At 28.4% G+C, this 13,369-nt stretch overlaps 1 protein-coding gene across 1 annotated transcript; it reads right to left on the bottom strand.

The window, feature by feature from the left end:
• Positions 1-5,150: 5,150 nt before the first annotated feature.
• LOC129960107 (cytochrome c oxidase subunit 7A1, mitochondrial-like) lies at positions 5,151-13,206 on the bottom strand. Its single transcript, XM_056073275.1, has 3 exons — positions 13,052-13,206; positions 8,146-8,235; positions 5,151-5,414 (listed from the first exon to the last, which is right to left on the bottom strand). Exons 1-3 carry the CDS (start codon positions 13,064-13,066, stop codon positions 5,271-5,273), a joined length of 249 nt encoding a protein of 82 aa, XP_055929250.1. The 5' UTR covers positions 13,067-13,206; the 3' UTR covers positions 5,151-5,270.
• Between the last annotated feature and the right edge of the window lie 163 nt (positions 13,207-13,369).

The following is a 13,369-nucleotide window of genomic DNA, read 5'->3' as shown; positions in this document are numbered from 1 at the left end:
TAATTGCCTGCTTCTGAAGTTGTGATCTGAGAAGAGTTGTAAAACAATCCTCAGAAACTGCAAAGTAACAATAACTGAAAGCCTCTAATTAAAAGATTTGTTTGAAATAATTTAAAAAAAAATCAACAGTTTTATTGATTAAACAAATTAACATTATTTGTTAAACAATTACAATTTTTTTCATTCATTCGCAAGCACTTTTTTTTAATGTCATTACTCAGTTTAACATTAAAAAAAACAAAAAAGGAAGGCGATTTTGGAGGAACAACTGAAAAGGTTAAATGCCGCGTGGACAACATATAAATTACTTACCCCTGGGACAAGCCAGGAATGTAATTCAAGTGAGGAGAGTGACAAAGATTCCGATATATTTTAAACTGAATAAAGTAAAGATGATTCCTTTTCGGAATGCATGGGGGAGAAAAACGGGGAAGACTTTTACGCGTCATGGAACACCTCTTATTCGTCGGAATTTTTTAAGGTATCACCCAAAAAATCTTATGATTTTCCAGAATGGGCGAAACCATTTTTTAGGAGTGAAAGTTGCAGACGAGCAGGTAAGCAAATTTTAATTTGTTTGCCAAAAAAATGTTATTGTAAGGAAAATTTTTTTAAAGATTTTCTCGCTTATGATCATGTTAGTGTTTTCGATAATGTAGACATTATTATAATTTCCATATTACTTAGTACAGAATTAAGATATTTTGATATTAGAAAAAAATTGAGATCTAAATGTGATAATTTTAATTTAAATTTTTCTATACGTTATTCAAAATTGCAATGTGTTTTATTAGAAAACTGTGGTAAACCTTTACACGAATTAGGGGAGCATTCTAAAAAAAGAGAAAAAGTTGACGAAAAAGGTTTTAACTCTTTCTTGTTGGCAGAGTATGCTCAAAAAAGAGATATCACTAACGTATACGAATTAATGTCTTCTTATTCGCACTTCGCAAATCTGCATTGCTCTTTCAAAGAGTCAACAGATGATCATAAAGAGGATCATGAGAATCATTTTGAAAATGCTAGAAAATATGTAATGATTTCTGACCGAAAAAAATTTGCGAAAAATGCTGTAGAAGTTGTAAAAGCAGAACAATTCATGAACTGTTAAGTTATTTCAAATCAAAAATTATTAGAATCAAAATGTATAGAGCTGTGTAATGATCTCATTATTGGGAAAAAACAGGATATATTTAAGGAAAGTAGGCATAATGCATTGTTTTTTTCTCATGTAATATATCAGGATCCTGCTGTAAAAAAGAAATATTTCAAAATGTTTAGAAATATTGTATACAGCTATACTGTAGGAGAGCCAAAAAAAAGGTATACTGCTATTTCTGGAGATTTCAACTGTGGGAAAACCTCTGTAGGATATGCTTTCCTAGCCCTATTCACAGGAGCAGCAATTAACTGCAATGTGGATTTTTAAAGGATAGGATTCTTTCTGGGAGAAGCAATAAATCAACGTTTCATACTCTTCGACGATTGCTCCAAAAAAGGAATGAAAAATCTGGATGAATTAAGAGATCACCTTGATGGAAGAATCCCAGTGTTGCTGGAAAAAAAGAACATGCAGCCAATTATGCAAGTTTTCCCTCCAGGAATAATAACTTCCAATTTACGATTATCCAAGAACCTTTGTATAAGAGTTCGAGAGTTCAATCTAATACCATTTGACCTGAAACATCATCCATACAAAGTGGACCATATTGTTCTATTCCTAGTATTGGCCATGTGGAATCTGATACCAGTTGAGTCATGGTTTTTTAAAGATATGAATGATGTAAAAAATTCCTGGAAAAAAGAACATGTTAAGGAATGCTCTATGTGTAAATTAGTTGTTAATATGTATGATTAACATTTTGTTTTTATAAAGGGGTGGGTTTTTTTTGTTTTTATAAAGGGTGTGTCATTTTTAATTTTTATTTTTACTTGTTATATGTCTAGCGAGACCTTATATTTTTATTTACATACATATTTATGATATATGTTATTTGATCTTATGTTTTTTCAATTCTATATATTTTTTAAATTTATATATGAATTTCATGCCTTGTATTCATATATAAAATTTATATATATGAATTAAAATTCATATATATAAATTTATATATGAATTTCATGCCTTGTATTCATATGCATATATATGTTAATGATATGTTATTTGATATTACTTGAACTTGTTAATTTCATTTCTTTGTTTGTTAAAATTTGTATAAATGTACTAATAAAGCTGGGAAGCAAAATCCCAATGGTCTGGCGCATTGATTGTCCAAATGACTTGGCTCTCATTGTGCTTTGACTTCTAGGATAAACTAATCCAGCATTAGAAGAAATCCAGAAGGAAGCAGTAAATTACAAAAAAAAAAAAGGTTTATTTATTATGAGTGTAGTTATTAGTGTATAAGATAAATAGTTATTTAAATAGTACATTTAACTATTTGTATGTATCCCTGATCATAGAATGTTTCATCAAAGTTCAGCTGTCGAATGTAGAACTGGGAAATCTGCAGATTCAGCATGAGCATCCCTATATGTACCTGTGTTATCATTGAGTACAGGTTGGTATGCATGAGGAATATCACCTTTGTCATTGATAATATTACAATCTAATATTTCAGGAATGCGAACCCAGATACAATTCTGCTTATAATCATTTTTGCACTGCACGTCCGGGAGACCAGCATGTTTTGAAAAACAATTAAGAACATGCATAAGAGAGGAAATGGTTGCTTTATACATTTCTAAAGTTAATTCAGAGATAGTAGTACGAGATTTCATTCTTTCTGACACTTTCTTCTTGAATTCCTCATCTAAATTTTTTTTGCACTTAACAGGATCTTCTGACTCCCAACACTGTTTGCGCCTCACGTTATATTCCTCCACTTCATCATCATTCAAATATAGGTGTAATACAAAATCTCTTGAAGCATCCATAAACATCTCCCTATCCTTAGAATCAGTCTCTCCACCAACTGCATCACCTATTTCAGTCTTCTCATCAGTTAATTTTCTATATAATCTGCAAGATATTTCACCCAGCAGATCAATTGCAGAAAAAAACCTATTCCTTTGAGTTGACTCCATGGCTGTAAAGAAACAAAATAGAGGCTCAATGCTTTTTAACTAATTAATATTTAGTTCCTAATATCTATTCAAACCGTCCAGCATACCTATCAGCAGGAGGAATTACTGGCATATTAGCTGTTTGAATTTCATCATTGTTTCTTAACGGTTTATTTTTTTGTTCTGAATCCTCTATAGGGAGGATTTGTTTTAATGGATGTTCTGTACGAAGGAACGAATTGTCCCAAAAATCTGTACTTTCGTCTGGGTCCATTATAGAAGTTCCGGGATCGCCATAATGTGTTTCAGTTTGGGGTGTTATTCTACCCATCTGAGTGTCAATTATTTTTTGAAGAAGTTCAGATTGATCAGCGTGCATTTTTCTAAGTCTAAAGAATAATCTGAATCCGAAATCCTCGTAGTTTTCTCCAGTACCAGTAGAATAGAAATGAACCCCAATATACGAGAGACCTTTAGTCAATAATATACCTATTCCCGCATCATCTGTTACAATTCTAAATTGGTTTGAGGCCCAAGTAACAGGCGGTAAAGCTACAACTGAGCTTTCGCAATACGTAGAATAAACCCATTGATTTTGAATAAATGGGTGAAATTTTTTATCCCAATGATGACTAGAGTTGTCAAATGATTCTTTAATCCTTTCAACTTTGGGTTCTTTTCCTTCTTTATTAAAAGTGGCAATAGCTATACCATTATGGTGAAAAGCGTATGAAAAGAAATAAGGACTTTTAAACATTACATTTTTGTAAATGAGTAGGGACTCAAGTGTTTTTGTATTCATGCTAGAATAAGATTTTTATTTTTTTCTAACCATGTAAAAAATTCATCCACTATCAGCATTTTTTTGAGTGAGGAATCAGAAAGTATTATCAGTTTTTAATTGTAGTTTTTCTCTAATTGCATAATTTTACCTAGTTTCTGAAATAACTGCAGAAATTCGATAGCTATCTGATGGTATGTTGAGTGCAAAGCAATTAACTTTGGTATTCCAAAACAGTACCTCAAAGCATTGATGGAATTTAACTTAATTAGTGATTTTAAGATTTGATTATAAAAGTATAAAAAGAAAATCACATTACCTCCAAAAATTAATACAGTTTATGAATGAGGTTTCAGTACATGGGTACAACACTAAATATAAGTTATAAAGATTGGTTCCTGCTTAGAAGATAGAAAATGAAGCTTCTTGTCACTAAGTCATTAGAGATTTTATTCTTTAGGAATCAAAAGGATCCGAAAAACTCCCATTCATTTCTCAGCAAAAGAATGAAAGTAGGAAAATTTCTCAATTATGATTCTAAAACCTAAATAGTTCCAAATATAATTAATTACTAAGCTTGTTTGAGAGTTCAAATTTACAGTAGACTTGATTTATATCTTCTTTTTTATAAAACAAATTAACCCATGGCATTAATTACAAATTATAATTAACACTTTCTGAGATAGCAAAACAAAATATACAGTATTCAAGAGAATTTAAAAAAATAATACATCTATAAGCAGCCACACTGATTTATAGCACTTTTTAATTTATTTCATTTTGTTAGTTTTAGATTATATGATGCCCATATGCTTAAAATTATAACAAAACTATATTAAAAAATTTAAAATTAATTTTTTAAAAGTTTTTAGATAAATTGGAACATTTTTAAATAATCGACTTAGATTTGTAATAAATCAACAAAAATTAAAAAAATTACCAAACAATAATAAAACTTGTATTTCCAATATAAACTTTGAATGTCGAAAATTCCCATATAATGATGAGATAAATCTGTGTTGTATTAATATCATTATTGGAAATCTTGCAACAGAGGAAATATATATCATCTTATTATACATATGAGAACCTGATATTATAAAATGTATAACAATGTAATAAATAACCAGATTTAATTACAGAAGATTAAAAAAACAAGAAATAATATTAAACTAGTTACAGTCTATGAACTGCACCTAGCATTTCTTTGATTTTTTTTATTAGTATTGCCTTTTTCAGCTTCAATATTATTTAGAAGAAATATCAAGCTGGTGAAACATAAAAAATGAATTTAAAACATATCTTTCACTAAATGATATAGAATGTTTTATTTTCTATCAATTACAAATCATCAGTTATATACTGTTACACATTAGTGAAACATACTATAAACATGAAGAGGTACACTTTAATAATTCCAAAATTATGATGGTTTGGGAGGATATATCAATTTGTAAACAGTAGTTAAAGCATCAGCTAGGCAAACACCTAATCCAAGACAAACAACAGAGAAGAAAATCTTGTCCCTTGGGCCCCGCTTTAAATAGACTGGAACTCCATCATCAACCTATATATAGAAAAGAAAAAAATTATGAACATAAGACAAACATTTTAAAATTTCCACAATATATTTTCTAAAAGATTTTTTTTTTTTTTTTTTTTTTTAGTTTGAAAACCAAACGAATTTTTAACTAATTAAAATATTGATATATTTTACAGCCTTTTAGCAATATTACAGGATAAAAAGTGATAAATTTTATGTAATAAAAACATGTTTTGGAGATTCTTGCCTACTCCCATTTAAATATATGTTGAGGAAATAGTATTTGTATAGAAGGAATTTATTACAAAAATAATAGTGATGTGTTAGTCACTTTGTGATTTGTTAAGTATGTATATTCAAAAATTAGAGCAAAACAAAGATTTTGGCAATTTTATAAAAGTTAACTTGGAATATATGATTTTTAAGAAAATAATCAATAGTACATAAATCCATGCATCTATCATCAATTATTGCAATGTCTAACAAAGAGAAGCATCTTTATTTAACTAAAAATATGGATAAAGAGTCCATAGGGCTAATTTCCAGGATGTTTTTTTAAAATTATCAATCAAAAACAAAATGCATATCACACATAACATAATAAATTTGCAATTGCAATTAAAAGTTGTAGTAATTATACTTATTCCAGATCTGCTAATCAATGGCCAAATTTCACTTTAACTTGGGGAAATTAAAAGAAAAGAAAAAACAATTTTGATCAATTTTTCACAGTCATTTAATTAGCATTTTTCACAATTCCATTCAAAAACTTAAAGCAATCACATTGCTTCTACTTTTCAATAGATCTAACATATCATAAGTTCTTAGCTCAAAATCAATGAATTGTAGTACTCTTATCACACTTTAAGGCAATATTTTAAAAATTTTATTATGACAGAAACAGCATAGCGTTATATGTAAAAACAAGACAAGAGGCATAATGGGTGATTTTCAAATAATGAAATTTATAGATACAGAGCAAACAGAGATTGTTGATAATGATAATAAATAATTTGTAATTAAAAAATTTTGAAGGCAAAATATACTTTAAATGCATTATTGAAAAATTTAAATTTAAAATGAAAATCAAATTGTTACAATTTTTAAATGCCATAACAACATTAAAGTTTTCAATAATTATCAGTTGTTTTAGTCTGAAATTAAAAGTGCATAAGTTATTTACGAAGAGCAAAGTATAAAATACAGTTTTGTGATGTACATTCAGACCATACTGACACTTAGGATAATAATATGATAATTGAAGAGAGTATTATATTTTGAGTACTAATTAATTTTTTTTTAAAAAAAGCACATCTTTTAGTTGAATACAGATGAAGGTAAAGAAAGTTATACTTTAATAAGCAGATGAAATTGAGGATCAAGAATAACAATAATTCAAGATGTGTATGAATATGCCAAAACATCATAAGTATGTGAATCCTAGGAGCTATTAATAATAAATAGCTAGTGAATAAGATATTATTATTTAAAAGGTTATTTTTAAAAAGGAAGAAACACAAAGAAAAGATTTGCTTACTGCAGCAAGTCAATTTTTGTACAATAAAATTAGTCGCCTATAAGCTATTGACTAATTACTGCTATTAAAGTCGATAAAAACATTTTTTTTTTTACCTGAACTCAATATCAATTTTCTTTTATAAAAAATTAATTTTAATAATATTAAAGAAAAGGAACAAATAGCTTTTTTGCATTTAAAGAAATGTCATTATATTAGTTCGCAGATAAATATATTAGAGTTTAAATTCAAATTGCTTTGTTTATGGCTGAAATATTTATTGGATATAAGTTAATATTTCAAAATAATATAAAATTAAAAGTGTTTTAATATGTTAATGAAATCCATACAAAGTAATCAAAATTTTAACAAAACTGAAAACTAAGCCATTTTTTAAGCCATTTTCCAACAAAAATCATAAGAATTAACAAATATTAAACACATCATAAATGATAATACAAAAAAAAAAAAAGCTACTTGCGTATTAACGCCACCACAGCTACAGATTTGGCGGTTTTTAAGTGCCACCAATCATTTTCAAAATTCAACATCCCATTACTGTGTACAAACAACAGGATTGATCTTTATTGGCACATTAGCGCAAAACCCGCCAAACTATAACTGAAGTGGCGTTCATACGGAAGTACGAAAAAAAAAAAAAAAAAAATCAGGAAGAAGATCAAAGCTATCAATAAAAGTCGCTACAAAAATTGGAAATATTTTTTCATTTTTATTTTTTAGCCCAAATTATATCCTGGTCTTAACACAAATTCTTACTGGCAAAACAGACTTCAGGAAAGCTAGTACATTTATTTAAATTTGTAAAAGATTAAAATTTTTATTTAAACTATTATTAAAAGGAAAAAAACATGAAATTTTACATTGTTTTGTATTAGAAATCACATTACACTGTTAAAATATATTGATTTTTCACAAATTTTCAGAAAAAAAATGAGGAAAACACATAAAATGAAATGAATGACAAAAGACATGATATATATCAAAATTTGAAATTTCAAATCATATAAAATATTTAATTAAGTTTCAACGACCATTAATCTTGACACACCAGCTGGTCACCAAAAGGTGGCTAGTAAGTTATTAAAGAATCAAAATGCTAAGGTAAGTATTAAATATCAATAAACTAACATCATAATTTATTTTATTTAAATTGAGATTGTTTTTATTATCATGATCACATTTTATTTTTATAAAAATATTAACAAAAAAAAATCATACTTGGAATTGCCTCTGCAACTCCTTCAACTCTGCTAAATCTCTCATCTTCTTACTAGATGTCCCAAAATTACGATACAGGCGAGATGAATACTGTTGAAATAAAAAACTTTAATGTAGGACATATTTTAGTTTGTGAAGTAATATCTATAAATTAAATATATATTAGTGTCATAACAAATAAACATTTGTATCACAACACTTATATTTATATCATTAAAGAAATTGTTAAAACAGTTAAAAGAAGGAGAAATGAATTACAACATCTACTTTTCAATTCTTAACCATGTATAGAATTTTTTAATGTGATCAATAGAAGAGTATATATATATAAAAAATAGTTATTAATAATTGCATAAACAATTATAAAGGCAGATGGAGAAATTAAGTAAATCATATGCTATCGAAAACCAAACTGTGTAGCATAAATGTTAAATAGTCTATAGTTTCAATAATGTATGTAATAATCTATTATAAATTTATTGTACAATCTTTATATTATAAAATACCATTTTTAATAACACAGTCGAGCTACAATTTTCAAACATGGGGAAGAAAATCTTAATGTAGTTTATGTAATCAGTAATATACAGGTTATGCATGTCGATAATCTAACTAGAAACTTTAAGCAGAGACGCCTGTTTTAAATCCTTGATCTTTTTCTTTTTTTAAAATATTGTTTATAATGATACTTAAATGATTTATGTAGTTACAAATTCATCTGAAAGGAATTATAAACTATTATAATTTATTTATATTTCGTTATTCTTCTACATTTTATATAAAAGAATAAGCTGAAAATTTAAAACAAGACAAAATTAGAGTTTTTTTTAATGTACACATTAAAAATATGACAGAAAATACTCATACTTTTAATTTTAAAAATATGTCACATAGTTTCTTTTCTTATGAAAAATATTATCAAGACCTCCATATATACAAATATCCAGAAGTTAAATAATAAAGTATAAAAAAGGTAAATAATATGAAAACTATTTATTTATAAACAGTGAAACTTCCATAAATTACAGGGAAAAGTAATATATATACACAAACACACACACAAAAATGCTTACACAAAGAAAAAAATACAAGAAAACTAGAATTGTTTTTGACAAAAAAGATAATTGTGTATTTTGTCACTTTTGTGGGATGTTATTATTTCTGCTGGCTATCCATACATGCATAAGAAACATGTATAAGATAATTAAATCTCCAAGAAAAGTCACATGAAGATGAATAAACATCTCCTTATTCAATGGGATCAAAGTTAATGATGGTAACCATTTCGTATTAAGCAGTATTTCAGATTAACATTATTCTTAATAAGAGCCTTATGTATTCTATGTTCACCAGGAGAAGGCACTTTGGTCCACCTTCTTGGAGGTAGAGTTCATTTCAGTGCGGGGAAGACGTGTAAACTCCCCCACTCTTGTTAATGAGACAACCCTAAATGTGCGCCAAACGACGAATGTTTACGCTTACTTTGTTTTATCGTCTGCTGTCGTACTTTTTGTTCTTCTAGCTAATTATTAATAAATAATATATATTTAATTTCAAAACTGCTTTTTTCAAAGCAAACAACTGCAAAATGTCTTTAAAATGGCGAACTATTCACTCGAAAGAGAGAAATATAATAAATAATGTTACTAAATTTTGTGAAGATGAGGCTAGAGCTGGAACACTTTTGTTTCCCCTTTCCCAAGCCCAAAAACGTGCTGCTTCAGCGACTGGTGTTTCACTTAGAACAATTAAGCGAATTAAAAATGAAGATATTTCTACAAATGGACAATTATCTACGCCGGGGAAACATCGAAAGCGTCCCGAGACTCGAAATGCAATATTGGACAATTTTGTGTGTTCTTCGAAATATTGTGAATGAGTTTTATGCAAATAACAAAATTCCGTCTTTATCTCGATTGCTTCCTGTGGTGAAGGAAAGAATAAATTTTCCTTTGAAAAGAGGAACTCTATGGAGATACCTCCACATTGCAGGTTTTCAGTACAAACGTTGCAGAAACCAGAGACAGATTTTAATTGAAAGATTGCACATTGTAGCCTTGAGATTTCGTTTTTTTAGGGAAATGAAAAAATTCCGAGAAGCAAAGAGAAATATAGTTTATATAGATGAAACGTGGTTGGACAGCAATCTTTCATTCGAGAAATGTTGGAGAGATGAAAAAATTGGCGCTGCCATCAAAGATAGCTCAGGTCATCGTCTGATTGTGGTTCATGCTGGATCAGAATCTGGTTTCGTTTCAAATGCCGGATTAATATTTAAAGCTGGATCTGCAACTGGAGATTATCACGGGCAGATGAACTCTGATAATTTTAAAAGGATAGTTGAAAAGCTTCTACCTAATATTCCAACGAATTCGGTAATAGTTATGGATAATGCAGCTTATCACACAAAAGTGACAGATCCTGTACCCACAAAAAGCTCAAAAAAGGATAAAATGTGTGCCTGGTTGGAAAAAAAGAAAATCCTGTATGATAAAAAAATGCAAAGAGTTCAGTTACTTGAACTGATTGCTGCAAATGCAAGTGGCTAAAAAAAAAAAAATATTTCATTGATGAAATTCTAAAAGAACAAGGTCTTGATGTTTTGAAACTTCCCCCATACCACTGTGACTTAAACCCAATAGAATTAATTTGGGCGGATGTTAAGCATTACGTGCGAGAGAGAAATGCGACTGCCGACATGAGTTTTCAACGTCTTGAAAGTCTTGCTTCGGAAGCCATGATAAATATTGGAAATCTGAGATGGGAAAAACATTGCAAACATATCGAACCCATTGAAAAAAAGTATTGGGAAACCGACGGTATTGTCGAAGAAGTCGTGGAAAACATTTCTTTCAACATCAATTCGGATTCTGATACCGAGAGCAATTTCAGTGATGATGACACTGATGATAGTTATGACAATGGACATTAATTCTAATTCCTACAGCTTTCATTTCCTTTGTTAAGAATGTCTTGGTTATTTTTAATTAAAAACATTTGAATAAAATTTAATCAGTTCAAGCAGTATGAATAAATGCCTAGTTGATGTTTCATTTATTAGTAAGTTCTAATAAATACAAGTTCTAATATTACAAAGGTAATGCAATTTTTTTAAATACTATTTTTATTCATGAAATAATTTAAATCAGGATTCTTCATTATAACTAGATTCTGAATTATGTCTCATTCTAAAAAATAATTGTAACTTATTTATCAAATTTAAGAAAAATATATTTTAAACCAAATTTATATTTTTTGCAACTTTTAATAAATTTTATAAATGGAAATGTCAACTTCAGCAACAAAATTTCAGTGTTGACAATACTAATTATTGTATATTATTTTAAAATTAGAACTATCTATTTTTAATAGTGCATAGATTAAACATGAAATAATAAATTGTTTTATAAAATATAGTAGCATTGATTAAATTGATGTCTATCTCTTTTTAGAAATTTTCCTTGATAATTTGGTATGCAGTAATGAAAAAATTTTTAAAATATTTTCCAATTTTAAAATAAGTGGTTAGTGTTATTGCTATTTACATTACAGACAGCATATGCCAAGCTAATATAAAATAAATATCCTTATGGCTAGATTTTATTTATATTTTGATCAGCTGAAAACAAAGATTTTATTCAGCATTGTTTTCAGCTAGAAAAAGACAACAAATTAAGGCTAAAAATCTCTTAAAAGATGTACATTTTGTGTGGTATGTTAAATGTCAGTTGATAACTCATGGAATTCATCAATTGTCTCACTGAAATGATAATATAAAAAAGGATAAAAGCTAACGATCGCCAGTTGGCAACCTTTCTTGACACTTATCACTTTCTCCTTCCGAAATCATCGAAATAGTATCGTCTGATCCCACGTGACGAGGGCGGAGCCAAGTGCCAACTTCTGGTGAACGAACAATATTTAGGGAATATTTTCCGTACAAATACAATCAAATCTTTCTTAAGAAGTGATTTGCATAGTGAGCAAAACAAAATATAAAAAAGTGACTCCTTTAACAAGCAATGTTTTGCAGAATGAGAGGCAAGGAAACACATGACATCACATGCTGGATTGGCCTGCATAAGTCTATATTGAGTATTTATTTGTAGTAAACCCTTATATCTATAAGGAAGAAGTTTTGGTCGGATAGCATTGCTGAATGTGACTTCAAGGGTTTTAAAAGCAAATCCTTACGAAGGTTTAATTGACGAGATTTTGTCTCTAGTCAATATTAGAAAAAGAATGCAGCCAGAAGTACCAAGGAGTTTGAAAGCGCTCTGTGTCACAGTGAAAACATTGTGGAGAAGATTTAGTCAGGAGAGAAGGAAATAATAATACATGCAACAGACAAACATAACTTAAGAATTTTTAAAAATATGCCATAAAAATTATTATAATTTAACGATAAACCATTAAAAAATTTTCAAGGTAATAAACCAAATAACTTAGAAACAAAGTTTTCAAGTTGAAACAAAATAAAATAATATACTAATTCAGTAAAAAATAAAAAAATAACAGAAAAGTATTATATCCCAACCTATGTAGATGATATCTATAAATACTAGAGTAAATAAAAACGGCATCTCCTTTGTTTTCAATATTTTGCACAAAATGATAATTATTAAGTAAAAAATTAAAGGATTACTAAATGTTGGAGATAATAAATATATTTCATGCACAGGTGCATATTGATGATTGTTATGAAAATGAGAAGAGAACTGTTAATGTTTATGATTGAGTTACATCATTAAATTTGATTTCAGCAAATTAAGAACTTTCACGAATACTTATTAAACAGTTGTAAATGTGTAACATACTGAAATCACACGAGCTTAAGAGAATGATCGTATTAATCCCTGTTTCTGTACAGACATATAATAGTAAAAGAAATAAAATCAGAAATTACCCGTAATGCATTCATATTGAAGCTTAAAATATATAGAGCAATGCAGTCCCAGCAAATAATTTGAAGTAAACAAGTACAATTTGCAAAAAAACACTGCGCCGAATGTCCTCAGTCCGAAAGTCACCACTATCGAAATATATCGATTAAGAATATTCACGCATAGGAAAATTATGAAAAATCGATACGTCAAGCTCTATGATTATTTTAGTGATAGGATAAAATTGGAGAATCAAATTTATTGTCATGATGGCTTATTTTGGGTTCAATTCAATGAAAATTTCAAAATTTATTTTGAAAGCATTTTATTTATATTCCTGA

The sequence above is a fragment of the Argiope bruennichi genome, chromosome 1, assembly GCF_947563725.1.
Source record: "Argiope bruennichi chromosome 1, qqArgBrue1.1, whole genome shotgun sequence".
Lineage (NCBI taxonomy): Eukaryota > Metazoa > Arthropoda > Arachnida > Araneae > Araneidae > Argiope > Argiope bruennichi.
This window is presented reverse-complemented; position numbering and strand designations above follow the sequence as displayed.